At 54.1% G+C, this 27,447-nt stretch overlaps 1 protein-coding gene and 2 long non-coding RNA genes across 4 annotated transcripts in view; 2 read left to right on the forward strand and 1 right to left on the reverse strand.

The window, feature by feature from the left end:
* Positions 1–328: 328 nt before the first annotated feature.
* On the reverse strand, positions 329–5,864 carry LOC147649717 (uncharacterized). The gene is made up of 3 exons (XR_015278121.1): positions 5,484–5,864; positions 5,140–5,264; positions 329–4,221 (listed from the first exon to the last, which is right to left on the reverse strand). It is a non-coding gene; the product is annotated as an uncharacterized LOC147649717 (long non-coding RNA).
* Positions 5,865–8,526: 2,662 nt separating this feature from the next.
* Positions 8,527–27,447, forward strand: part of RXRA (retinoid X receptor alpha) — a 103,553-nt gene continuing 84,632 nt past the window's right edge. Inside the window, exon 1 of one of the 2 annotated variants that reach the window (XM_086857890.1) lies at positions 8,527–8,944. In XM_086857890.1, the coding sequence (XP_086714016.1) occupies positions 8,917–8,944 (28 nt within the window). In that variant the 5' untranslated portion in view covers positions 8,527–8,916. The remainder of the gene's footprint in view (positions 8,945–27,447) is intronic. The other variant, XR_015278122.1, reaches the window with a different exon arrangement.
* On the forward strand, positions 9,412–12,968 carry LOC147649718 (uncharacterized). Its single transcript, XR_015278123.1, has 2 exons — positions 9,412–12,278; positions 12,408–12,968. It is a non-coding gene; the product is annotated as an uncharacterized LOC147649718 (long non-coding RNA).

Raw genomic sequence — 27,447 nt, forward strand, 5'->3', positions numbered from 1 at the left:
GTGATGCCGAAATTGCCGTGGCTGCCTCGGAGCAGATATCAATGCACAGGCTCCATTAGTGACTCTGATTGCCACTGATATGCTTCTCATTAGATCTTGGGACTCACACATCATTATTTCATTTACAAGATGGTTTTTGTTTTCCCTTCTTTTAATTTGTGTTTCCCCCCCCAAAAAGAAAAAAGAATCTCATTAAAATGTCGCAATTGAGAGCAAATCGTGCCTTAATCCAACCTGCCAGGAAAGCCAATCACCCTGGAAAAAATCTCCTTGAAGTCTCCATGCAGGGGCAGGCAGAGGGGGAGAATAATAAAAAGACATCGAATTAGGAGGTGCCGAGGCTTGTTTGAGTGGAGAGGAAGGGACTGTGGCTGCTGACAGGATAGTAATGCAAATCCCCTTTGGAGCACCCAGAGAATCAACCTAAATGGATTAATGTGAGGACAGAGAAGAAATTACTTTAGTTGTTTCCCTAATTCGATTCAATTTATTTTTATACGGCATTTCCATGGCGAGCATCTCGCAGCTGCGTCACCCAGAAGAGGAATAATACAGAGAGGCTCTTCTGGCAGAAGCGCTCACCAGAACAGGCATCGCAGTGGAGGAAGGAATATGAGTGCTGGCCTTGAGGATTTGATTTGCCAAATCATCAGGAAATCACATGCCTTTTTTTTCTCTCTTTGTTTGTTCCCAGTTTTACTAATTTCCTCAGGCTTTCCTCAAACTGTCTCCATAAATACCGAGGCTGATTCTAGCCTCACACTGCTTTTATAGCACTGTAACTCTGAGCTCACACTGCTTTTACACTGGTGCAGCTCCACTTATTTCAACTGAGTAAATTCCTGATTTATGTTCGTGGAAATGACAGCAGAAATAGGCCCATAGCTTTCCCTGGAGCAATGCCTGGCTCACACCGGGGTGGGGAAGAGGAAGATCAGGTCCCTTGCAATGCAAACGATGGAGAAAACTGACATTAAATTGAAAACTGACATTAAATTGCACTTGGACTCTTACTTTCAAACAGGCTTTTGCTTTCTTTTATAAAATTTCCTGTATTGTCAAAGTTAGAAAGGCATGGGAAGAGATCATCTGGGAGAGAGGGCTGGATGTGTGGTTGATGGAGGGTGGGTTGCTGTTCCCCTCTACTTTTTTGAGGAAAATCAGCATCCCTTCCCTGCCCCATTTGTGCACAAACTCTCCCTTGCTCCCAGCTCTGTCCACCAAGAGCCCGGTGCTTTGGATTAAATTAAAATGTGTGCATCCTGCTAGCTTTAAAATATTTAAATGCAATCCTGGGGAATGGAATCCCTTTGGAGAGGGGTGGGAGAGGTCAGCCTGCAGCCCCGTACCCCTCGTTAGCGCCGAGCACACGCGGGGCCCTCTGCAAAGCCCCGCTAACAGAACTCTAATTAATTTATTTTTTAAGGCTACACACGAGGGAACTGATCAATGTTTTGCCCCGAGGTCTGCTGTGTTTGGAGCACATATCACTGCCTTGATTTATTCCCTGTGATGTGGAAGGATGGAGCCAGCATCCCAATTCCTGCCTCCCAGGCTGCTCCTGCACCTCGCCAGGTGCGGCATCCTGAGTTAACTCCTTGGAGCAGCACCTGATCCCTGGTAGAGGATGGCTCCCTGGATGGACACCAGACATCATTTTTGGGTGTGATCTGGGCCCCTGAAGCCCCCCCAAGCCCTGCTGAGTGAGATCAGGCTGTGGCACCCAAGGGACCCTGAGCTGGGTTGCCCACTTTGGCAGCTCTCACCTTCCCTTGGTTCTGCTCATGGGGAAAATCCAGGGACTGGTGTAATTCATGGCTGTGGCAGCCAGTGGTGTATCATGGATTGAAAGCGTTTTCCCCTCTATTTCTGTTCTAGGGACAGAGATGGAGAGATCAAGGCAGGCTGGCAAATAGCAGGGAAGTGACCTTTGCTGCTTAGGAAGTGATGGAAGGACACCTGTGCCCAGATGTGGGGCTGGTTTTGTGGCCAGGGGTCCCTCAGCTCCCACCAGCCCCTGTGCTGTGCCCTGAGGAGCCTTTTAAGGTGTGTGGTGGCCGAAGAGCAAATCCCTTGGGGTCAGAGGTGTCAGTCCCAGTTCTCCCAGTGCTCCAGCCCAGGTAAACACTGGTGTACATGGAAGGCTCAAAGGTGCCTTTATCCACCCTCCTGCTGCTGTCCCAGTCCTCCAGCAGACCCCTGGCTGGGCAGGCTTTGGGTGTGTAAGGCCAGAAAGGGGAAGGAAGAGGATTCAGATGCCCCAGTCCTGCTCCTGGGTTCTGCCAGAGCCCCCCTTAAGAAGCCCAGTGAGCACAAATTAGTGTGGCTGCATCGTTTCTGAAGGGCTGTGCTGATTTATTCTGGCTGAGGAGCCTTTGCCATGGTCCAGACTTCACACCCAGAGTGGCACGACTCCCCTGAGCCCCTCTCCTGCTGCTTTTTGCCCTCCTCCTGCTCCGTGTTCTCAGAGGAAGCACCAGCAGGACCCTCCCAGCACACACGGCCTCAACAACAGCCCAGGGCTCTGCAGGGACCCTTTGCCCTCCCCAGACAGCCCCAGGGGGATGAGATGCCACAACCTGACATCAGTAGAGTAAAATATGGCCCTGGCAGTAATCTGAGAGAATGCAATGGTAATTTGGGGTGGGGGGAGGAGAGGAGGAGGCATTGCAAAAAGGAGGCATTGAAAGTACACTTCCTTTCAGTGCATTGCTGGGAAGACCATTAGGAAAACCACTAGATTATTTTTCACATTCTTCAGTGCAAAACTACTGCATTTTATGACCACTATCAATAACAGCTATCATATTACTAATGCTACAGTTGCCACATATATAATATTTAAATCACATTTGTGGCTGACAGAGACCTATGGATATTCTCGATCCCAACAGGCTATTACAGTTCATATCATGTCTGTCATATAAATATTATGAATCATTTCCCACTATCTTTATGGGGGCTACATTGACATCACCAGAAAGGCTCTGGGTACTGCCGGATACTGCATATTTATATACACCTTATGTATATGTATGTGAATGGAGGGAGATTTATACCACAATCACGGGTAATAAATGCCCATGATAAAGCATATTATCTTCACACTTCATTTGCAAAGTGGTTTGTATGCAGGGACCAGGGGAAGGCCAGCAGAAGAGCTGTCTCTGAGTGACTGAGTCACAATCCTCCAGCCCTGGTGTAAATCAGGTGGTGTCTGTGCCACGGTGAGCAGTGTGGGGTGAGCTTCAGCTGCTGCCCGGGTTCCTGTGCTGCTCTGGCTCCCAGCAGGTGAGGGTTTGGCTCCTGCCCCACTGGCAGGATGGGTGATGCTTCCCGTGCTTTCCACTGAGAGCTGTAAATCTCACAGCTCATGGGCTGCGTTTCATCTTCCATCCCTTAATGCTTTCTTTGCTGCCTTCTTTGGCAGCCAGGCCCTGCTCTGGGTGATGAGCTGGAATAAAGAGATCTCCAGGTGTTAAAAGAGGCAGGAGTAGACTCTCCATTTGTAAAGTCATTTTGCAAAGCAGTTCATTAAACCACTGTCCCTGCAAGCCAGGTGAGACATGCCAAACCCCATCCACCAGAAAAGCTCAAGGAGAGGATGAAACCTCCCTTAGGATTATTCAAGCTGGATCCAGACCAGAGCCCAGGTGCCCTGAGACCTTTTCCCCAAACCTGTTTTAAGAGCCTGAACACTCTATTAACACTTGTTCTATATGCAGAGACAGGCAAGAACAAATGCAGCTTCACAGTTTGGAGGTTTCTAATAAGCATTTAATGTCCAGTTTTGAAGCAGCTGAGAGTGCAGCTCTGCCTGTGCAAGGGAGGATTTGATCTAAGCAGTCCCCAAAAGAGGGGAGAATGCAACGTCTCTGCCTGTCCTTGGCGTGGGAATGCAGCTCTCCAGCAGATCAAATAAATCATGTGCATCTCACTTCATAAACAAACATCAGCAGCCTGTTAAATGCTGCTGGGAAACAAAACAAGGCAGTTTGAATCTGCAGCACTGGCAGAAGTGGCTTGTCCTGGAGCTTTGCTGGTTCCTGCATGCAGGGTCTCCCCAAGGAGCAGGAGCCCCTCTCAGCAGCTGGAGGGGTTTGGATGTGTCTGAGGGATGCTGAGAGTCTTGGCAAGGCTCTGTTCAGGGACTAACTCCACTTCCAGGCTCCAGGATCTCTGACTTGTCTCCCAAAATCTTGTTGTGTCTCTCTCTCCTTCCTAGAGGGAAGGGAATCAACCTGTGAGCTCCTCTTGCCCCTGAGAACACGAGAGTCCTGTCCTGAGCACCTACAGACCCAGGCAGGAAGCTGCTTAGGGGAGGAACTTTTCTCCTCTAATTCTGCTGGGAGACACAGGGAATACAGATCCTGCTCCTGGAACCTGCAGTGACTTTGGGAGATTACTGGAGGTGGGGACAAGCCTGAGAGAGTCCCACCAATTCTGCAGGAGTGGAAGGTGTCTTTCCTTGGCTGGATTTGGTTCTCACATCTCTGGAGTCCCACACTGCCTGCTGAGGGAGGGACTGTGTGGCCACAAGCCCCAGGTCAGTGGCCACAGCCACCCCTGCTCCCACACCATGGCACCTCTGTCACAGGCTCCGTGTGCAGGTGGAGATGGAGCCCAGACACAGCCCATGAGCTCCTTCTGTTCTATTCCTCTCAGATTTTGCATTTATTCTCTCTTTAATTTGTAACAAAATGCAGCCAGGCAGGAAAATAGATTCTTTTTTTTTTTTTCTAGCTGTGCAGGAGGACATGAAACAGCAGGGGAAGCACAGCAGGTTTTGCTTTTGTGTCCCGTCAGATAATTCAGGGTTATGGACAAGAAAAGCTGGAACACTTAGAAAAAATCACAGAGGCTGTGATTTCCAAATTCACTCACTGGGCTCAAGTGCCAAGTTCTGAATGTGGTCCCAGCTCCCAGAAGATCTCAGTGCCTGTCTCCTCCTGAGGCCCACGTGCACCTGGAGCCCTTTGCCCTAAAGGGATGGCAATGAGGTGGGAGTGGGGAATGGAAGGAGAAGCCTCTGCCTAATTGACTTGTTTATCTGATGAACACAGCATCTCTCTCTGCCAAATTCAGCCAGGAGTGAGTGCTGGGCCTGAGAGCTGCCCAGAACCCCCCAAATTATCCCACCTTATCAGCTTGCCTTCCTCAGGAGCCCGGGCTAAAGGGTGGTGGCATCACCCAAGGGTGCAGAGGACAAGAGCAGCTGTTTCTCCAGGCAGTTCTCCCAGCCAGCACAGGACCTTCAAGCACCCCTGCATCAACCAGATGTACAAGGCAATCAGCTGCCAAAATTATCTGAATGTGCCCCCTCTACGATGACTGAAGTCCTTCCTGGGAAGTGTGAGGCTGAAGGTGAGGACAGCACTGGGCAGCTTATTAAATTAATAGTGCATTGAAGAATTCAGGGGAGGTGGAAGGGAGGGGAAAGGGAAAGAGAAGGTTTGTAACATCACAGAAATATCCTGGCTTACCTTCTGGCATCTTCAAGAGACTGGAAATGTGGGACTGCATCCAGCTGCCTTCTCTGGGGCAAAATTCCTTTGGCTTCTGTGGGAGGTTTTACTCAAATAAGGATTGCAGGATCAGACCTGTTATTGTCGCTGCAATTAACATTTAGATCCACATCTAACATGAACTGTTACAGCCTGGTTAGGGAGAAATTTAATTTGCTCTAAACAGCTTTATGGGAGAGGAGCGTGAAATGTCCTGGTTATGGTAATTTCATGTGTTGGGAGTCTGCAAAGGTGGATTTGCAGCCCTGGCTCTGGTAACCCTGGGATCTGCTGCAGCCACGGAGCTGAGACTGCTTTGGGATGGGGGTTTGGGGCCAGATCCCCACCCCATGTGTTGGTGATGGACACAAAGCCCTGAAGGCCTTGGGCACCCAGCTGGGTGGGGACAGGCAGGTGAGAGCCCAGCTCTGCCCCAAGCTGTGTTTGCTCTTATCAGACAGATTAGCTTTAGTTAGTCTATCAGGAAACTAATTTCTACCTTTGAGCTGTCAGTCTGTGCACAGACATCCATGAAATCTGTGATTTTTGCACTCTTAGATACTTTGGACCTGCTTTTTCTGACAACCCCCAACTTTCCTTATATCCTTAGGTATTTCCTTTTTGCCCCCTTTTCTCCCAGGAGTTGATGTAACTCACTCTTAAAAACTGACTTAGAGATGAAACTTGGCATTTAAGGTCCCAGCCCAGGAGCAAATGAAGTTACCAGTTATAAACACACACCAAAATCTGTTTGGACATGCTGAAATTACAGGAGCAGAGGATTAAAAGGATCCAAGACGCTTTATTTTGTTTTAACTTCTACAGCTCCACCTGAATGTCAGTTTGCAGCCGCTTGCCTGACACAAGATGGGTCCTTTTTGGTGTTTTTATTCTTCAGGTGGATTGCAATAGATTTGAATTTTTTATTTCAAGTCAAATGGACTGTGATGCATCTGGTGAAGAGGTGCCAAACTGGGATCCTGGGCTGCTGCCAGCTGTGTACCCCTCATCCAACCATCCCCATGTGGGTCTGCCCTGCAGGAAGGACAGAGTCTTGTGTTCTCCAGCAGAAGAGCTGTAGGAGAAATGCAGGTTTTGGGGCCTTTCCAGAGTCTCTCCTGCCTGGCTCAGGATGCCACAGTGACAGGCAGGAGATGGAGCGATAAGGGCACGCAGGGATATGGCGATGGCAGATAAGAGGCCTCACTTTTCCAGGAGGAGCTGCTCGCTTGCTAATATTTATGGCACGAGACACTTTGCCAATTAAAGAATAAATCAGGGCAGATAAGGCTGGGGAGTGTTCCACAGATCTGCCACACAGCGAGGTGATGGCAGAGCGTCTGGGACAACCCTGATTGTCCCAGCTCCTTCGATTTCCTCCGATCAACTCACTGCAGGAGAGCTGGGCTCTACCTGTGCCAGCAGAACCCCCCAGCAGCTGTCCCTGGTGTCACTCCAGCCCCGCTGGGTGCCCAGCGTGTGTGAGCAGCTGCAGCGTGGCCCCAGCCTGTTTGTTATGCATGTTACTGCCCTGGAAAGCGAGGGTCGATAGGATGTTTAATATGCTTCATGCATAGTGGAGTCGCTCTGGTCCATCAAGCCACTAATACACATTCTTCCAGGACTGAGTATCATTTATTAAAGCTAGAGGCCTGCCTGGGAAGGGGGGCCGGGGCTCTGGGAAGCAGCCAGAGGTGGGCTGGGGTGGTACAGGAGGTGCTGGGGAGGTGAGAGGAGCTGGTACACACACACACACACACACACACACACAGACATACACACAGACAGACACACAGACAGACACACAGACAGACACAGACACACACACACACAGACACACACACACACAGACACACAGACACACAGACACAGACACACAGACACACACACAGACACACACACACAGACACACACACACACACAGACACACACACACACACACACAGACACACAGACACACACACACACACACACACACACACAGACACACACACACACAGACACACACACACACACAGACACACACACACACACACAGACACACACAGACACACACAGACACACAGACACACACACAGACACCCCCACACACACACACACACAGACACACAGACACACACACACACAGACACACACACACACACACACAGTGCTCACACACACACACAAACACACGCACAGAGTTATTTGTTGTGCCTCACGGATGGGCAATGAAATGACTGGTGCTTTGAGTGCTGCCCGCCGTGTGACACAGCCCGGGGACAGGCGGAGGGGCTCGCTGGCTGCTCCGGGCTGGGCACAGCTGCCATTGCTCAGCATCACTCCAGCACCCTCTCTTCTTCCCCTCCCAAGGCTGCCACTGCACAGCTACACCTACCTCGGTTTTTTCTCTCTTTCCCCTATTTTTTTCTCTTTCCCCCTTCTTTCCTCACCTCTTTCCCCTTCTTTCTCTTTCCCCCTTCCCTTTCTGCTCTTCCCCATCTTTTTTCTTCTCCTTTTCCTTCCCCTTTTTTTCTTCTTTTTCCACTTTTCTTTCCTTCTCTTTCCCCTCTCATTTTTTCCCCTCCCTCCCTCCCTTCTCTCCTTTCCTCTCTCCCCATTCTCCTTTCCTCATCTTCCTCCCCATCTCTAATTACCCCTCCTTGCCCCCTCCTTTTCCCCCCATCTTTTCCCCTTTTCCTCCTCCCTTTCGTTTTCTCCTTTTTTTTTATTTTTTTCCCCGTCAATCCCCACTCTATTTTCTTCCCCTTTTCCTCATCACTTCAAGAAACAAAAACAACAGCAACAACAAAAAAAACCCCAAATAAAACCATCAAACACCCCCCCCCCAGCCACCAGCGCAGCGCTCTCCGCGGGCCGGCGGGGCGGGCGCGGGGCGGCGCTGCTCGGCTCGGCTCGGGCGGGCTCGGGAGGGTTCGGCACGGCTCGGGCACGGCTCGGCTCGGCTCGGGCGGGCTCGGCACGGCTCCGCTCGGCTCGGCTCGGGCGGGCTCGGGAGGGTTCGGCACGGCTCGGGCACGGCTCGGCTCGGCTCGGGCGGGCTCGGCACGGCTCCGCTCGGCTCGGCTCGGGCGGGCTCGGCTGGGCTCGGCGCTGCCGCTCCCCTGCGCGGGCCCCGGCGCGGAGCCGGGCGCGCCCGGCGGAGCCGAGCGGCGGAGTTACATTGTTGGAGTTTGCCACAACTCCGCGGCCTCGGCTGCGCGGGGCCGCCGCTGCGGGGCCGCAGCTTCCCCGCTGCCTCCTCCTCCCTTCCTCCCTCCTCCTCCTCCTCCTCCTCCTCCCCGTGGGTGTTTTTTTTTTCTCCCCTCCTCCCCTCTCCCCCCGCGCTGATTTCCCTCCCCTCCGCCCGCCCTGCCTGTGTGTTTTCGCCGCCGCGCTCGCCGAGCCCCTTGGCATGAGTTAAGCACCAGCCATGGACACCAAACACTTCCTGCCGCTGGGTGAGTTCTGTTCCGAGAGATTCTCCGTTCCTACCGCGGGGGGTGGGGGGTGCTTCGGGACGATAAAATCAGCGCCTGTCCTGCCGCCTTCCCCCCGCGGCGGCCCCGCTGCCCCTTCCAGCAGCGCGCACCGGGGGCGGCGGCCGGGGGATGCGCTCGCCCCTTCCCCGGGGAGCGCCGCGGCGAGCGCGGGGCGGGCGGGCCGGCCCCGGCCCCGGCCCCCGGCCCCCGGCCCCTGCCTTGGAGTTGGTATTTTTGTTTTGGTTTGCTGTTGTTTTTTCCGTGGCGCAGCCCTGGGGACGGCGGGCCCCGGGCGGGGAGCCGAGGCGAGCCGGGCTGGGCCGGAGCGAGCCCCGCCGGGCCGGTCGGGCAGGGGCCCCAGCGGCGCTTTGGAACGGGGCAGCGGCAGCCGGCAGAGCCCCCTCCCCGCCCGGGGCCCGGCAGCGCGCAGCCTGTGCTTCCCCCTATTGCCTTCACCTCCGTTCATTTTTTTTCTTTAATTTTTGACTTTCCTCCTCCTTTTTTTTTTTTTTCTGTTTTGTTTTGTTTTGTTTTCCCTCTCCCCGCGGCATCCGGGGCGCGCAGCCGGGCAGGGGAAGGCAGCGGCCCCATCGCCGGCTCCCAGACCCGCCGCTCTCGGGACCCTTCTGCCTTTCTGTTCTTATTTTACAACCACCCCCGTCCCCCCCTCCGCCCGCTTTAGCTGCGTTTTTAAACCTATTTCCAGCCGGAGTTTGCCATCCTTTCGGTGACTGAGTCAAGTCCTGGCTTGTAAGGGCGAATGCCTCCTGCGTCTCGCTTCCAGGAGAAGTGATATTGCAGAGCTCAGTGCTCGGGGTGGGGGGAAGAAAAGTTTGAGCGAAGTCTCCTGGCGCCGAGTCCGGGCGAGGGGGAAGAGGGGTGAGTGCTGCCATCCCTGTCCCCGCTCAGCCCGGTGGCTCCGAGCCCCCGGCCGAGCGAGCCACGGCCAGCGAGAACATCCCTTCTGCCTTCTCTGGGCTTTAAATCTGTGCTCAGCCTCTCCAGCCTGCGGTGGTGTGTTTTGGTTGTTTCTTCCTCTCTCTTATTTTTTTTTTTTTTTTTTTGCTTGTTTTGTTTACAAATTGCAATTTCAGTTGTTCCTTTCTAAGAGCAGAATAAATACAAGCAACCATCATAAGGTCGGCCCGCTGAGAGGGTTTCCGGGGCTGTGATGGTCTGGGAGCTTTGGCAGGGAGACCCTGGCCCTGTGGGCTGGCAGAGCTGTAGGTGGCATCCCCGTGCCCCCAAAAATGCCAGTTTCACAGTGCCCCTCGTTGGCTGGGCTGGGAGGTGGGAGATGCTGCTGGGGCCAAAAGCATCTCACCTGCAGTGTGTCCCGGAGCAGGTCCTGATTCCAAACCCAGCCAGCTTCTTTTGGTTGGGTCCAGAGCAGCTGTTTGGGCATCCCAGCAGAAAATGCCTCTCTTGCCTCACTGGAGTGGTTTAACCTTAGGGGTGGCTGTTTGGGGGATTCACATTTCCTTGGATGCTCTTGTGGAAGACAATTCAAATCTCTGTTGATCTGGGCAGGCTCAGGCCTCTGTGCACGTTAACTGTGTTATCTGTCAGTCCTGAACTCTCCTGTTATGCTGTAAATGCTAAAAAAATATGTTGTGTTATTAGTCAGGTTGGTTTGAGGGGGTAGGAGGGGGAGAGTCTGTGTGACTGCTGACTCGGGGAAGGGTTTTCACGCTGGTGCAAGTGGAAAACAACTGATTTATCTGCTCATTTAGAAATGCGTGCGTGGCAGGGCTGTGCCACACACTGTGCAGCACACCAGGAGCATCCCCAGGGAAAACAGGGTAGCCCCCCAGGACAGGCATACTGAGGAGCTTAAAACTCCTCATCCTTGTCTCAGGAGAAAATCCATCTGTCTGTGGGAGCTATTTGGGGTGTGTGGTCTGAGATTGTGCTGCTGCAGGAGAGACTCCCAAACTTTATGCGCTGGTTTTGGGTCATTGATTATTGGGGAAAATCCCTTTGGCTGCAAGGGCAGTGGTTGCTGCAGGTTTTGGAGGGGGAGATCTTGGTCCTGCTCTGAGCAGTGCAGACTGCAGGGCTGTGTCTAAAAGCTTGTGAGCAGTTTGTAGGATTGAGGGGAATGTGAACTGAGACCTTCCCAGTGAAACCAGAGCAGAGCTGAATGAGCCAAGGGGCCTCTTTAGAGGTAGGATGGTCCAAAACCCACCAGGTCCCAACTCTGCAGAGTCCCAGAGTGTTTCACCAATGGTATCTCATTTTTGGGAGCTACTGTTGGAAAAGGGAAGGGGAGAAAACCAGCCCAGCTTGTGGGGTTTGTTTCCCTGCACACCAGTACAGGCCTGAGATGGGAAGGCTGTGCCTCTGTTACTGCGTCCCCATCAAAATCTCAGCTCAGTTTGGCCCAACAAGGCCAACCTGGTGGTGGTTCCTGGCCAAGTCCTGCCCGTGGTTAGACTTAGATAACCCTGCTGATGTCATGGCTGGAAGTGTGGCCAGCACTGGGCACTTTTAATAGTAGTATCTCATTTTCCTGCTTCTCTGGAGAGGTGCTGGCAGATGCCAGCCAGAGGCTCCCCGTGAGGACAGCATGTCCTTGGGCATCTCCCAGGCTGGCTGCTGTCACCCGTCTGCCATCCCACTGCCAGGACAGCCTGCAGCCTGGCACGGGGGCTGTGGGCACCACAGCCCTGCTGAGGATAACACTCCTCAGGAACCAGCAGACACTGCCTTAGAGCCGTCTGGAGTTACAGTCCTGCCTTTACTAGGCTTAGCTTGCTCAGGGCTGTCCAGCTTTTGCTCCTCTGTGTTGTGCCAGGTCTCCAGGAGGAGGAAAATGTAGAAAAATCTGTGGTGCAAGTGCTTTTGAGGCTGTGGTGATCACCTCTGGTGGGGTGCAGGGGCTGAGGTCAGGCTTGCACTGGGCACTGATGTGCAAACCAAGGACTCGGTTCTTCAGGTGGTTGCTTGTTCTCTGACTTTTACAATCCTCTTAGCGCTTTGTTTTCCCTTTGCCCGTTCCCTGGGTATCTCTGGGGAGGAAAAGAGGGGTGGCTCTTTTTCAGAGCTCTCCCTCAAGGATTTGTGGGGGAAGAAACAGTTAATGGGTGTCCGAGGCCGGCGCTTCCCTCCGGAGGTCACTGCAGCGGGTTGTAACCTCTGTGTGTCCCTCTTCCCACCCCTGCAGCCGTGCCAGGGCCGGCTGCAGCTGCTCAGGATGTGGGGTGAGGACTGGCCGTGCCGTTCTGGGCCCTGCCGGGGCTGGAGCAGGAACACCTCCGAGGAAAACATCAAAACAAGCTGGGACAGCCCGGGGGATGCTTCGTGTGGGAGGGTGAGCATCCATCAGGCACCTTCATCCCGCATCCCCTGGGCGTGTGGCTGGGATGAGCCTGGACGCTGCGTGGAGCTCCTCGGTGGCAGCCTCTGGGTCACCACTCAGTCCTGCTCTTTACACCCTCAGAAACTGGCAGCTGATGTGACAATCCTCAGGAAGGAGAACTTCTGAGAGATATAGGAAGCGTCTGAGCATCCCAGTGAGGAAGGAGGAATCCTCTGCCCCAGGTGTGGTTGGCTCTGTGGGGCTGCTGGGCTGGAGCAGGAGATGCAGTCTGGTTGTGTCCTGGTCTCTCTTGCTGGAGCCTCGTGTAGGGCTCGACCTCCCCTTGCTGACATATTCAAAACAGGCTGGGAAGGAATTTTTGTCTTTTCCAGAATCTGGGCTGTGACAGTGAAATAAATCCTCGCAGCATCCCTGAGTTTATTCCACGTCGTCCTGCTGTGTTGGAGGAAGCGTTTGTGTTTCTCAAATTTAGGGCATTTTATTTATTTAAAAGAGAGCGGGGGAGAAAGCCACAGAATTTGAGTTATTCATTGCAAATATTATTATTGGCGTTTTGCTCCTCTTGAGGGAAAAAAAAACCAAGGGGGGAATCAAAACATTTCACTGGAAAATACACCCTGGCTTTGTCCCACCCACATCTTCAAGGCAAAAATAAATATTTATTAAGATATGGGTTAAAAATTTTTTTGTTGAGTATTTTTTCTGGGAGCAGGGATGGGTTGCCATATGCCAGAACCCTGCCACCAGGCTGAATTTTGGACTTTTTTGGGTTTTTTGCAGGGTGGTTAAGAAAACAAACAAGCAGAGGAGCTGTGGGTGCTGCAGGGCTGTGGGGTGTGCTTTGGTCCTGCCTTGTCCATGGGCTGTGTTCCTGTGAGCATCCTGGTGCCTTTTCCTGGGGATTGTGTGTGCTCAGAGTATTCCCCGAGGCTCCCAGCTGTCTGAAATCCCCGAATCATTCCTGCTATAAATATCCCAGCAGTGAGACAGCAAGAGCTGGTGGCCCTTGGCGAGGGGCTCAACAGGGGTGTGGTGATGGTGAGGGGACACTGAAGGGTCCCTGTGCCCCAGCTGGGCTCCTCCACTGACCTAAAGCCTGGGATCCCTCAAACCCCTGCGGCCCAAGTGCTGCAGGGACCCTCTCTGTGAGCTGGGCAACCTAATTGGGCTCTAATTAATCTTTCTCTGGCTCTGATTCCCGTGTCGTGTCGGAGCCGCCTTCACCTCCCGTGGCGAGGGAAGGAGCTGGAGCTCTCCTCGCTCTGACCTATGGTTTGGAGGGATCTGGGTATTTCAGAGGGGTGCTGGGGGATTGAAAAGGATCTGGGCAGTCTGGAGGGATGCTCAGAAGTGTCAGGGATGCTCAGAAGTGTCAGGGATGCCCAGCACCGTGCAGGGATGCTCAGCACCGGAGGGATGCTCGGTGGAACGCGCGCGCAGCCGGCGCGGGATCCATCCCAGCACTTCCCTAATTGCTTCCTAAAAGGCCCAGGTGGGCTCTCCGAGTCAGTTGAGCTACAAAGCAATAGGGGAGGCAGCCTGGGTGGTTTTATTTTAATTGATTTTGTCAGGAGTTGCTGTATTTTATTACATTTAAAGACTAGACTCTGGAATAACTTTGAACGTTTGACACGCACACAAAAAGCAGCTTTCTGACATTTTCCTCTTTGCTTGTCTTTTATTTTATTTCTCCCCTCTCCTCCTCCTCAGAGGGAAGCGTGTGCCTGGAGGGAGGACAGAGGAGGAGGAGGGAGGAGCAGTTGTGTCTCTCCAAAGGCTGCTCAAACATCAAGGCAGCGCGAAGCAGATGAAATAATATTGCAAATAAGGATTTAAAAAACCCTACAGAAGGATCCCCACACATGCCAGCCAGCTCAAACTGCCAGAAGATTTTCAGACAGAAGCAATTTAGCCTGGGAAAATGCTCTATTGTTGAGATGGAAACTGGCTGTGAGAACTTGCCTTTTCTGACAAGGTTTGGCTTAGAAAAAGCAAAGCAAAGTCAGGGAAACAACCTGAGTTTTTATTTAGAGGGGAGGGAGCTTTTCAAAATGGAGGGTGTTTTCTGAGATAAACAGGCAACAATTCCCTTTCGAGAAAGGGAAGAAAGGGCGCAAATTAAGCCCAAATGCAGCTCCTCTCCTTTGAAATTTTGTTTAATGTGGAGTTAAAAAATAATCCTGTTCAAATAGACCATTGGTAAGCACGAAATGCTTGGGCTGTTCCCCCCCCACCTTCCCCTTGTCTCTTACTGTGATCCACAATAAAAGTTCCAAGGTTGCACCTTTGGGCTGTAATTCTGGTTGCAGCTGTGCCCGTGCCAGCTCCTGCCTCTGCACAGCAGGAGGGGATGGATCTTGCCTTCAAAACTCCTCGTCTGCCCAGATGAGACAGATCCAGGATGAGAAACTGAGGCACGCGGGAGCGTCTGAACTGGGAACGGGGCCCGGAGCGAGGGTGTGGGGTGGTTGTGGAAACACTCTGGGATGGCAGCTCTGCACAGCTCTCCTGGGCTTTGCAGGGTCCAAAACACACCCCCCCAAAGCTGCTTTTTGGCCCAGGAGCAAAGAAAAGCTCCCAGGTGGGGTTTGTGGGCGAGCCAGGTGCTCCCAAAGCACAGGGCAAGGAAGAAACACCCTAAAGATTCAGGTAATTAAGCAGCAGGATGAGGGCTGGCATCCCCTTCTGTTCCAGCAAGAGATAATCCCTCGCACTGTGGTCATTGCTCCTTCTTCCAAACCCTGGGGGATTTGATTTTTTGGTCAAAGATTTGGTTTTTTTTGTATGGGCCATGAGTGGAGGTTGGTGCTGTATTTGGGTTTGGGTCTTGTCTGAGCCTTTCCCTGGATCCCATCAGCTGCAGGATGGCTGCAGAGCCAAGGAGCAATAGCAGTATTGGGGACCAATAAAATGGTAATGGGATTCCCAGCTGGTTGTTACTTTTCATGGGCTCCTCTTTTGTGTTGGCTTTCTTCAGCTCTACAGACTTGGGGGAAAAAAAGGAAAAAAATCCAGGGAGGGGGAGCTGAGGGAGGCTCCTGAGATTTACAGCCCCTTCAGCTCTGGGAGCAGATCCTTTGTGCTGGGTTAGGGAGGGATGCCCCATCTCGTTTTAGCTGGGTGGGAAGGCAGAAACATTTGATTATTGTTTTTTCCATTTCTGGCTGACAAGTGTGTGCTGGAGAGGAGTTGTTTTCTTTCTTTCTGGATTTTTTCTTTTTAATTTTTTTAATTTTTTTTGCTGTGAACTCTGTGGGCTGCTGCGAGACAATTCTGTTGTGGGCAGCGTTGTCTCCTACGTGCCCGTTCCAGAGTCACAGTGAGGCAATGGCAGTGGTGAGGCAAGAGCGGAAGGAGAAGTGCAGGAGGGGGTGAGCTTCCAGCCAAAATCCAGCCTGAGGCACAGAGATGGCAGGAGAGGGGGTGAGCTTCCAGCCAAAATCCAGCCTGAGACGTGGAGGTGGCACAGGTTGGGGTGGGATGGAGGAGCTGAGCGGGTTGGATGGTGAGTGGTGGCGGAGAAGGATTGGATCAGAGAGGCAGGAGCAGAGTCAGGGGCATCACATCGAGCTGGATGAGCTGTTTGGCTGCTCCTGGGCTTGGGAAAGATGGGTGAGAGTGGTTTGCCAGTTCTGCAGCTTCCCTGCCCTGCTCCCAAAGACCTGTGTGCACATGGGGGCTCTTGGAAAAGGGAGATCAAAGAATGAGAAATGCCCTTTCTGCACTGGCCATCCTTACCAGACTCAACTGGGCTCCCCTTCTGCCCCCACCCTTTCTTTTCCTGCCCCATTTGTGTGGGATGGGTGATTTTATCAGGCCTGGGGAGCCGTGGCTCTGCCTGGTGTGGAGGAGCTGTGATCTCTGACAGTGCAGATGGAGCAGGTGCCGGCTCATGCTGGGGATGCCGGAGCACTCTGTGGTGGGGAAATCCATGGTCCCACACTGCATCCCATCAGTGTTGGGGCTCCTTCTGGAGACCCCTCAGACCCCACAGCAGTCCTGGATGTTCAGTGGGAAGCAGGAAATAGGGGTACCAAGGAGGGTACCCGAGGCCTGTGAGGGAGCAGGTGACCTGAGCGAGCTGAAAGCCGCTGCCTCAGAGCTCTGCACCTGCGTGACCAAGCCTCCCTGCTGACCTGCACTTGTTCAAGTGTGACTTTCAATTGATCATAAAAATCTGGCGTGATTCACAGCGTTCCTGCCCTGCAGCCTGCCGGGCTCCGTCTCTCTGCATTCACGTAGCGTGAGAGAGCAGATTGCCCTCCAGTTCATCCTGCTCAGCCTTAATGGGGAGCCGCTGCTTACTGGGGCTGCTCTCCCCACACACTCCTGGAATACATTAAAGATAGTGGTTTACCATTTTAATTTATTTTTTTTTTCCCCTCAAATTTATGAAGAAAACTCCTCTCCAGGCGAGCTCCCAAACCTTGGGGTGTGGGGAGAAGGGAGGGAGGTGCAGCTCCCCGCTCCATCCCAGCGCAGCCCCCGCGTGCGTGTGTGTGGCTCACAGACAGTGAAATTGCACCCTAGAGTTATAAAGCAATTGTCTAGCTCAGCAGCAGAATGAGCATGAAATGGTGCAGAAAGCAACTAAATAAAATTGGGTAAGGCAGATGCATGAAAATAATGACATCTCTATCCTGTAGTCAGGCGCACTCGCTCTTCCTCGCTGATAAACTTTTATAACAGACTTTGCATTTATTTTCTCAGGAAACTCTCCTGCCATGGAGATGTGTCTTTGTGTGGGGTGAGCTCCTGCACCCCCCTCCTGATTTCTGGGCTGCACATCCCTGCCCCTCTTCTCCCTTGCCGCTCTCCCCATCTCCCTCTTCCTTGTTGTTTTCAGAGCAGGATTTTTATGCTCAGTCAAACAGCAAAGCGATAACCTTTGCGACTTCATTTCCTTTCTGCTGGCCATGCCAGGCTGAGGGAGCCCTGTGAGCTGGTGGCTCTCAGGGTGGCTCCCACGTCCCATGCAGATGGGCTGAGGAGATGCTTTCCTGCTCTGCTCTGTCTCTGGACTTTCCTCCTTTTCCATGCAAGGATGGGATCGGGCAGGCTGTTGTTTGGTTTTTTAGGACACCACAGCGGGGATGGAACTGGCTCTGTCATCCCTTTTTCCTGGTGCTGGCTGGTGACACCAGGGCCACCTGCTCCCACACTATTTATCCAGCTGAATGGATTAAAGTGCTCCCAGTTTTGGAGAATTGACTTCAGCTGCAATTCCTCCCCAGCCTTTCCCCTGGGCTCTGTGCTGCTGTCCCTGCTCCAACAGTGCCTTGGAGTTGCTGGCCTCAGCTTCCCATCCACTCCCAGGAAGCTGATGCTTCCAACACGGTGTTTTGCTCGTTTTGTGCCAGGATCCCCGTGGAGACTGGGAACAAGCGGCTCCTCTTCCCACCCAAGAGGCCCTTTAGGTGATGTTAAGGCTGTGTCCCTGCTGTCCTCACGTCCTCCTGCCTCTGATGGCATCGCTGGGCACTGCTCCACGTGCTTGTGGTGCCAGGAATGCCCTTTGTGGATTGGGTCCTGCCTGCTGAGTCCTGCCTGGATGCTTTGGGGGGGCCCAGGACTGAGCTGCTCGTGGATCCTTTTCCTTGTCTGCAAGGAAAGATCAGCCCTGGGCTGTGCTGGAGCCTGCAGCTCACCACCCAATGCCTCTGCAGCAGAATCTGCATCTCTGACTTTGCTGGGATGTATCCCTGGGGTCCCGGATTAGCTGCTCCAGTGCCTGCCCATCACACGCAGCCCAGCGTGGATCCCATGGGTGGGCTGGAGCTGCGTGTTGGCTGCTCAGCCCCGGAGCACAACAACACAGGACACGGCATTTTCCCCTCCTCCTGCAAAAACCCAGCTCCTCTGGAGTGAGGCAGAGCAGGAGGTTTCCCTGCAGGGATTATTCTGGCTCTGGGCAGCCGGATGCCAAAGCCCTGCCAGCTTTTTTGCTGGTGTGGTTCCGCAGCACCGGTGAGGAGGAGGAGGAGGAGGGAAATGCACGCGTGCAAAAATCAGTGTGAAAGCATAAATCAGGCCAAGAGTGAAAGGTTAAAGAAATCCAGAGGAAGCAGAGCGATGTGCGTGATAGAAAGGGGTTTCCTGTACCTACAGAGGCCACCCAAGCTCCCTTCCTGCCGGGGCAAACCAACACTTTCTGCACCCCTAAGCAAACTGTGGTTGGCTGCTTGGGCACGCTGTGAGCCAGCTGTGCCAGCCTGGGTGTTAATGCCTCGTGCTTTACAGGCTGCTCTCCCCAGCCCCTGCCCTGGGATTTATTTATAGGATGTGCAGGCAGATCCTGGGAAGCACCACAGTCGGGAATAGGGCTCGAAGGGCAGGATGCAGTGACCTGTGCTGCCCTAAATCCACATCCTCCCCACTGCCATCCGTGCTGGTTTTCTACACTGTGCTCCTCATGGGGGCCCAGACATCAGAGGGGCTGCAGGAAGGCTCCTGGGACAATCACCTGCAGGCCCCTATTTAAGCACTTAGGAAGGCTTAGCTGATCCCAGCTGGAGATAGCCTGGCCCCAGGCCAGTGGGTACCTGTTGTGTGCAAATGTGGGAGACTTTAAACAGCGCTTCAGAGCCGGGACTTGCTGGGAGCAGGACCCCATTTGGGGTGGCTGATGCTGGCACCCCGAGTTACACCCTGCCAGCACATTCCTCTGCTGCTTGGAAGTTTGGGAGACACAGGTTTCATTGGCTGAGGGGTTTTTGGCAGTGCTTAGAGCTGTGTTTTGGTAGCTGTGCTGCCGTGCCCTGGTGCTTTACCTTGGAGTGTCACCCTCCTCTCCAAGGGGGAACACCAGCAATTCCCTTCTGGCAGCTTGCTCCCTCTTTGTGCCTCACCTGTGGGGCAGGTTTGTTGTGTGGAAATCAGAGGCCATGGGGCTTTGTTGGGCTCGGGCGTTTGCTTTTCCCACCAGGTTTTCCTGCCTGGGGTGGCTGAGGGGTGCTGGGCGCCGCTCCCTGCGGGCACCCGGGCGCTCCTCCGGTTGTCCCGGTGTTGAGCCATGGGAGCTGAAAGCTGGCCAGGCAAGGAAAACCACGTCTGGCGAGGTTTCACGGCCTCTAGGTGTGTGCAGGAAATGTTGCAGGGCAGGGATTTCTTGTAGCAGGTAACAAACAGCAAGGTGCCCATCTGGAGCCCACGCACACCAGGGGAGGCTCCTCCTCTCCCAGTGCCTTCCCAAAAACCCTGGGGCAGCACAGGGGATGTGGGGCTGCTCCAGGAATCCTCCAGGTCCCTTTCTTGGAGCTTTTGCCCTCAGATGCTGGAAGGAGCAGGATGGTGCAGCACCGTGCCCTGGGGACACAGCTTGATGGAGCTCAGCAGCTCCCCAGGAATGGTGTTGGGGGAGCCCCAAAGCTCTTCTCAGGGCTTTCCCAAGCAGGCAAACATTCGAATACAGCCTGGGAAGCAGGGTCATGGAGGGTGAAGCTCATCCTGGCTCATCCCTGAGAGCAGAGAGATGCTCCAGTCCTGCCCAAAATCTGGGGACCCCGGACCAGCCCTTTGTAGGGAGGACAGAACACAGTGGGGTGGAAGAGTGCTGGGTAGGAAGGGGTGAGCCTGGAGCTGGGTGTAGGGATGTGCCCACAGGGTGGGAACAGCCGGTCCTGCCAGTTCTCCCAGGCTCTGGGAAGTCCCTCGAGCTGCAGTCGAGGCTGGGATGAGGTCCCAGGATGAGGTCTCTACTACCACTTCCAAGGGCTTTTCCTTGGCTGCTCAATTTTAAGTCTTTGAGAGCACAGGCTCTGGGAAAACACCCAGAGAGCCTGTCCCTGGCTGGAGTAAAAGCCAGCTTTGCGTGGGAAGGGAAGGCAGAGCCAGTGCACTCCTAATTCAAAGCACCTTTGCAAATGAATAAGGTAGAAGTGACTCTACAAAAGCCAACCCCAATGCATTGAGCTGCCCTGTAATTGTCAGTGTGGAAATCACGGGCACATGAGGACTTGCAGCGAGGGATTAAATCCACAGCCTGATTTCCAAAGTGCAAGAAATGAGCTCCCAGCGCTGGTTTTAGGGGTCCCATGGACCTTTGGGCAGAGGAGCTTTTGTCAGGGTGGATTTTTGTGGCCCCTGTGGCAGGATCTGGAGCTCAGCATTGATTTCATCAAGTGGCTTCAAGATTGTGTTGGCTTAACCAAGGACTGGGATTGACCTGCAGTAATTTGCTGACTTTTTTAGTAAGGCAATGATGGGGCTGAGCTGGAGGAGAGGGATTTCGGTGTTCTCTGCCTGGTGGGATGACTTGGAACAGCACTGGCAGCACTTCCCCAATTTTTCATCCCTTTTTGCTTTGAGGAGGTAAAATCCTGAATGTACCTTAAGGGTTCATTGAGGAGAAGGACTTTCCATCCCAGCTCTTGGCCCTGTCAGTAGCTGCAGAAGAACATTATAAGGAGCTATTCATCATTGCAATTATTTTATTAAGAGAACACTTTGTGCTTGGGAGCTGGAAGAGATGGAGCTTTGGGATGTTTTCAGCATTATAAATACGGGTTGGTTACATCACCCTGCTTTTAAAAAATGGTGTGTGTCGTCCTGGTGAGAGGATTTGCAGACAACCTTGGAGAGGAGAGCCAGGTGGCTGTTCCCAGCAGGGACAGCAGTGCCACTTGTCTCTGCCTCTCCCTCAGGAATGGGGAGAGAAATCTCTGGGCTCTGCCAGGCAGGAATTTGAGCCTGTTCTGGCCTGGACATGCCAGAATGGGCTCCTTGGGGGCAGGCACATCATTCCCACACGAGGTGGGATAGCACAGCACCGCTCCTGGAACGCTCCACGCAACCTCGCTCTGCCAAACCCCAAAGTGCTGCTCTCGGGGCTGGTTTGCAGATTTCTGTCCTGTGCAGGTTTTTCAGGGGTCGCCCACCTCGCTGCCACCTCACCTTGCTGTGCCAGGGCGGGTGGCTGGTCCCTCTCAGGCTGGCACCTCCGGGTGCGTTATCGCGGCCGCGCGCCGGGGTAAAGTCCACCATGGGAAAATGCCTGGTGGACTTTTAACTGGAGTCCTCTGGAGAGCCCAGCTTAGAAAGTTTTAACTGTTTCGTGGCAATCTGTGCTGGAAGGTAAAGAGAGAATGGAGGAGAGGATGGACTGCCCAGCTGGGGTCAGCTCCCCGCAGCGAGGGCTTGCTGGTGGCCGTGCCAGGTGGCCATGGGGTCACCACTGCATCACACACCCTACCCCTGCACTGGTTTTGTAGCCTCAGCTCTTGGCCCAGCTGTGGTCTCCCAAAATGCTGCTTTGGGCGTGTAGGGGCAGCTCTGGGGTCACTGGACTGTTCTCCTCAGGACACAGCCAGTGTCCCTCCCCTGCTCTCCCTGCTGCTGTGTGGCCTCAAAGGATGAGCCCTGGGGGTGGGGAGGGATGGGCATCATTCTGCAGCATCCTCACCTATGGGAAGCTGCATCTGGAGGTTGAAAGAGACCGTGGCACTGCCAGTTTTGCTGTCTCACACTCTGATTTTGCCTGCTGCTTTAGACACCTGAGTGCCTGGTGGGATTTATTTCAGCATCTTCATCCTTCTTCCATTTGCCCTTTCCCTTGATTTTGTTTTGCAGCTTTTTCCCCCCTCCAAGGTGTGAGTCTTGTTTGCTCTGGGTGGGTCTGTGAGCCCTGAGCAGGTCCCCACTGCCAGCCCAGCTGGTGACAGCAGCGCAGCCAAACAGCCTCCTCTCTGTGTCAGGGGGTGTTTGACCCACTCTCGGTGGAGACAGAGCCAGGGCGTGCTCCAGAGGGATTTATGGAGGGAAATGTGTGCAGTGTAGGATTTTTGTCTGTGGAGAGCAGCTCAGTGTGGGATGGCATCACTGGCTGTCCCTGCAGGCACAGCTCGCTGGGGCAGTGGGGAAGCTCCCCATGTGCCACCAGCTGTGCCCTCACTGGAAGTGATTCCCAGGTGAGAAATTCCCACTGTGGAAGCCTTTATTACTGGGCAGAACTAGGTTTGTTTTGTTTATCATCCATTTACTTGGCTTTGGAGGCATGCCCAGAGTTCTCCGATTTTCTGTGTGTGGATGTGTGATTTATTAGGACTCAGAGCTGGGGTTTCTTTTTTTTTTTTTTTCTGGTTTAATTTCACTTCCTCAAACTGACAGGCCGTTTGAACAAACTTCTTTTGGATAATTTCCTCTATAGTTTTAGAGGGCCTCCTAAAAATAAAAAACATTGCAACATGGTCAATAATTAAAAAAACGCCCTGTCTGTGACCAGCCTGGGCCCTGATTTCGGTAATGGAGAGAGCTCAGAGGGTAGAAAAAAAACATGAATTCGCTTTCTGGGTACTTGTAGCTTTTGACAGCACTTCAGGGATCGCTGGCTTTGCTTGTTTTGCTGTCGAGCCGTGATCCCACGCACACTTGGGCATGTTCTCCCCGTCCACATGCGAGCGCGCCATTAAAAGCTCCGTGCGTGTCTAAACCCCTGCCAGCTCCCAGCTTTAGTTTCCTCTCCTTGGCTGGATCTGTTCTGCAGCAGTCAGGGAGAGGGAGGAGGAAGAAGAAGAAGAAGAGGAAAATAAAAAATAATTCATTTAAGAAACTCTGGAAAATGTAATGGGAGCCTCCAGAAAGCAGGGAGCAGGTAGGCGAGGGCAGAGCACCTGTAGCTGCCTTGAGCTGGGTTTGCTGGCGGGCTCTGCCCGGGGTTTTTATGAGGATTTCGCAAGTGTGGGTTTCGAAATGGCTCACAGAGGGTTTTTGCTGGGCGTTCTCCAGGCTGTGGCGCCGGGAGCTGCCGGGGAGCCCCGGCAGGGTCAGGGCAGGGTCCCGGGGGGCTGCACGGTGCCCGTGCCTGTCAGCGAGGAGATTGAGATGAAGGAAAACTTCCTTTCCCACTGTCCCAGCTATGAAAGCATGAGAGAGAGAAAGAGAGCGAGAGAGAAAGATTTCCCCCAGGGATCAGCAGTGATAAAAAGGTTTTCTTTTGAAAAGCAGTGAGAGAAAAGAAGTGTGTCTAATCCTCACAGAGAAGAAAGGGAGAACATCCATCCCTCTGCTGAGCTGGGCGGGGGCTGGAGGGACCCTGGTGTGGAGACAGCAACCCGGTGCTCCTGCCTGGCCAGATCCTGCCTGGTGCAGAGAGAAATGCTCTGGGCAGGAGCAGAGAGAAGTTTTATTCCATGGAATCCATTTGGGTGGGCTTGGAGGAGCTCCTGGGAGCTGGCTGCTGTGGTGCAGGGTGAGGGCAGTGGTGTGGAGATGCTGCTGGCTCATGCCCACGTTGCTCAATCCCTGCAGAGGAGCTCTGCTGGAGCCCTGCGTGGGAGAGACTTGCACAGATTTTCTTTCCCCTTTTCCCCTTGGCTCTGGGACTGGAGGAGGCTGGAAAGGGGAGCTGCAGCCCCGAGTGAGGAGGGATGTGTGTCCCCAGGGCAGCTATCCCAGGGACTGCTGCAATCCTGGATCCCTTTTTCCCAGTGATATGGGGCTGTGTAGCTGGCCTGACTGGCTGCAGCAGCTTCTGCCTTTCCTCATCCAACCCTGTCACCATTTCTTCAGTGACAGCTGCAGTGTCCAGGCCTGGCACAGGAGCTGCTCTGCCATCCCGTCAGTGATGGGACTGTGGTGGCTCAGCCGCTGGTCCTGTGCTCGCCACGTCCGAGCTGAGGCTGCCAGGGTGCTTTTATTGCTGTTGTGGTTGATGATTTATTTCCAGCAGCATCCACTCTGTCTTGTGACTTGATTAAAAATTAAAGCAAACAGAGTAATGTGGTGCAGCTGCTGTGAGCCCAGGGTCCCTTCCCTGAGCCCTGTGGGGTTCCCAGCCCGTGGACTGGGACAGGGAAATCTGGAAATGGGAGGGAAAAGGTGGATGGCAGTGGAATGACCTGTCTGGCCAGGAGGGGATGGGGAGATGTGTGCTGGGGTGGGAGCCATCAGAAGGATCAGGATCCTTTCACAGACTATAGAGCTTGTGGATGTTTATTTGTATCTCCTTGAACTGAACAATGGTAATCCCTGGCCAATAAAGTGCTCATTAGGCTGAAATTAATGAGTTTATGTTTCAAAATACTACAACAAAAACAATACTGAAACCCACAACCCTGCAAAGGGAACTCCATCAGGAAGGGATGGGTGGATGGGGCAGCTGGGGAGGAAAACCAGGCTGGCATTAGAGTGTACCTGCTCTGTGCAGAGCCTGGGGGACAGTGGCACAGTCACAGGGGTGCTGCAGCATTGGGATGTGCTGTTTGGGAAGGATTTTGGAGGCACTCATCAGTGTTTGGCTGTTGGAGGAGCTTGTGCTGGCTGGTGGGTGAGCATGGAGCACCCTTGTGTGCAGCGAGTTCTTGAGCCACATGGCTTTAGAGACAGCACCTATCACATCTCACTGTCACTGCTGCCTGTAGACTCTTCTTGGTGGCACTGGGAAACCAGGGCTGAAATTGTGAAGATCATCCTGGGATGTCACAGCCAACAGTTTCAGTGCTGGGAGTTTCTGCTCCAGCCTTTGGAGGGGCTTTGGCAGAGCCCACCGCCCTCTGCTTGTGTAGGGAGGGATCCAGTGACTCACAAACCCCTTGCAGAGAAAGGGGAGCAGGAAATTAACTCACAGCTCTTGTGAAAGACAGAAGCCGACTTGATACCTATAATTAAAGCGGGTGTCAAGGAATGAGGTGCAAATTCCTCAGGGGACATCTTACCGGGATGGAGAGCAGTGCCTGCTGCTGACCCGAGAGTGGCAGCTCCTCCCCGCCAGGGGCTGGGGAGAGGCTGGTGCTGAGCCCCCAAGGACCAAATGAGAGCCCCCAGCTCCTCTCCTTTCCAGCAGTAAGGAATTGATGTGGATGGCAAGGCCATGCGTGTCCTGTCCCCATCCTGCAGCTCCAGGCAGCACGAAGGAACCACGTGCGTGGAGCTGCGGGGTGTGCCTGGTGCTCAGTGGGGTGCTGGATCTGCCCTGGGCAGAAATCCTCCTGGGAAACATGTGGGACCTTATCAGGGGCAGAGCTGGGGAGAGAGGGAGGTGAGGGGGGCTTGGGGTGCAGTTTGGGAATTGCAAGGGAGCAGGTTGTGGAGGCAGCAGTGGGGTGGGATGGTCTGGCATGGGAGACCCAAATCCTCACTGGGCTTGGAGGAAGCTCTTGGGGACCCATCCTGCTGGGTGCTGGTAGTGCTGCTTGTGCCACCTTGATGGCCTCGTTCCCCTATAGTGCCTGTGCTGCCCCCCAGCATGTCTGTGAGGGCAGGGAAACTGAGGCACGGGGCTAATGCTGCGTGTTGGTGCAGTGGGAGCGCCGAGCACGTGTGCTGTGTTCTCTTGCACTGGGCCCTTCTTGTGCAGCCACTCCTACCTGCAGTCCCTGGGCTGGTGCCAGCAGCACGCAGCGTTCCAGGGGGTCCCTCCATCCCCCTTGACACGACAGCCCAGCTCCGTCCCTGTGGCTGTGGTGCCTGCCCAGAGAACGCCAAATCTGCTGAGCAGACGGAAAAAATGAAAAAGAGGAAAAAAAACTCAACACCCTACCCAATAATATGAGGAAGAAATGTTGGTGTGTCCTGGGTGGATTAGTCGAGACTCCTTGCTGGATTCCTCCGAAGGGAGGTGCTCGTGCTGGAAGCCGGCCACCAGCTGGGCCTGCCGCATTTTTCCTGGATTCTCTTTCCATTTGGGGACTGAACTTTAGTCTGAAAAATATGTATTTTTAACTTGGTTGTGTCTGAAGCTTGTCTCGGCTTTGGGCTGCTTGGCTTTCTCCTGGTCTGGCCGTTCACTGAGATGGGTTCGGTGGGAGGTGAGGGCTGGACCCTCCATCCCCAACTGGACCAGGGGGAGGAAGCAAGGGAAGGAAAGGTTTGTTCTGATGCAAGAAAACCATTTCAGAAGGTTCCTCCTACTTGGCCCAATCGCCCAGCAGAAGTGTGGAGCAATGGGAATGGTGTGTCAGGACAATGGCAGCAGGGATGGAAACATGGGCGAGACAGTCTGGTGTTGAGATAGCTGTGGAAAACAAGGAAGGGATGCGTATCTTGGAAAGGCTTTTAGCCCCAGCATGCAGGACTGATGGACCCAGGCACCATTGCCTTGGAAACAGCCATTGAAGTGCGCAATGTTCCTGTCTCGGGGGGCTCGTTTCCCTCCCTCCCAGCTGTGGAGCTGTCACAGGACCCTGGCACCGCTGGCCTCTGTGTGCCACCTGGGCTGGCCCTTGGCCACGGGCTGGGCTCAGCCTGGCAGGGTGATAAGGCTCAGCTGAGGGCTGTGCTGGGCTCACAGCTCTGCAGGGCAGGGCTGAGGCACCGTGGGCCCGTTGTTTATTGTAGGGTTGCCGGCCGCAGTGGCTCTGCGGGGTGTCACTCGCTTCCCCTGCTTGGGGACAGAGCCTGCCCAAGCCAGCAGGACAATCCGGGCTGTGTTTTCATAATTAAAACAAATAAAACAAACCCATACTCGGCGTTATTTACAATACGGGCTCGGGAAGAGTCGAGCTGAATATTGTTTCCTCGCCGAGTTTTTCCCTTTGTGGCTCACACACGAGTTTGTTGTTGTTGGCTGCTCCCGAGGCCGCGGTCTCGCGTGCCGGGGCTGCCGCCGGCCTGCAGCGGGTGGCCTGGAGAGCTGGCATGGGGTGGCCAGAGCTGAGCTCTGTCCATCCTGGACATCCTGGGGAGCTGGTGTGGGGTGGCCAGGGATGGGCTCTGTCCATCCTGGACTTCCTGGGGAGCTGGTGTGGGGTGGCCAGGGGGACTCTGTCCATCCTGGGGAGCTGGTGTGGGGTGGCCAGGGGGACTCTGTCCATCCTGGACATCCTGGGGAGCTGGTGTGGGGTGGCCAGGGCTGGGCTCTGTCCATCCTGGACATCCTGGGGAGCTGGTGTGGGGTGGCCAGGGCTGGGCTCTGTCCATCCTGGACATCCTGGGGAGCTGGTGTGGGGTGGCCAGGGCTGGGCTCTGTCCATCCTGGACATCCTGGGGAGCTGGTGTGAGGTGGCCAGAGGGACTCTGTCCATCCTGGACATCCTGGGGAGCTGGTGTGGGGTGGCCAGGGGGACTCTGTCCATCCTGGACATCCTGGGGAGCTGGTGAGGGGCGGTCAGGGCTGGGCTCTGCCCACCTTTCTGGTGTGGGTCTTGCTCTACAGCACATCTGGGATTGTCTGTGGAAAGCCAGTTGGAAAGGTTGGCTGTGCATGGTGCTGTTGTGAAGGGAAGGC

This window comes from Cyanistes caeruleus, chromosome 20 (assembly GCF_971803275.1).
Source record: "Cyanistes caeruleus chromosome 20, bCyaCae1.hap1.1, whole genome shotgun sequence".
NCBI classification, from domain to species: domain Eukaryota; kingdom Metazoa; phylum Chordata; class Aves; order Passeriformes; family Paridae; genus Cyanistes; species Cyanistes caeruleus.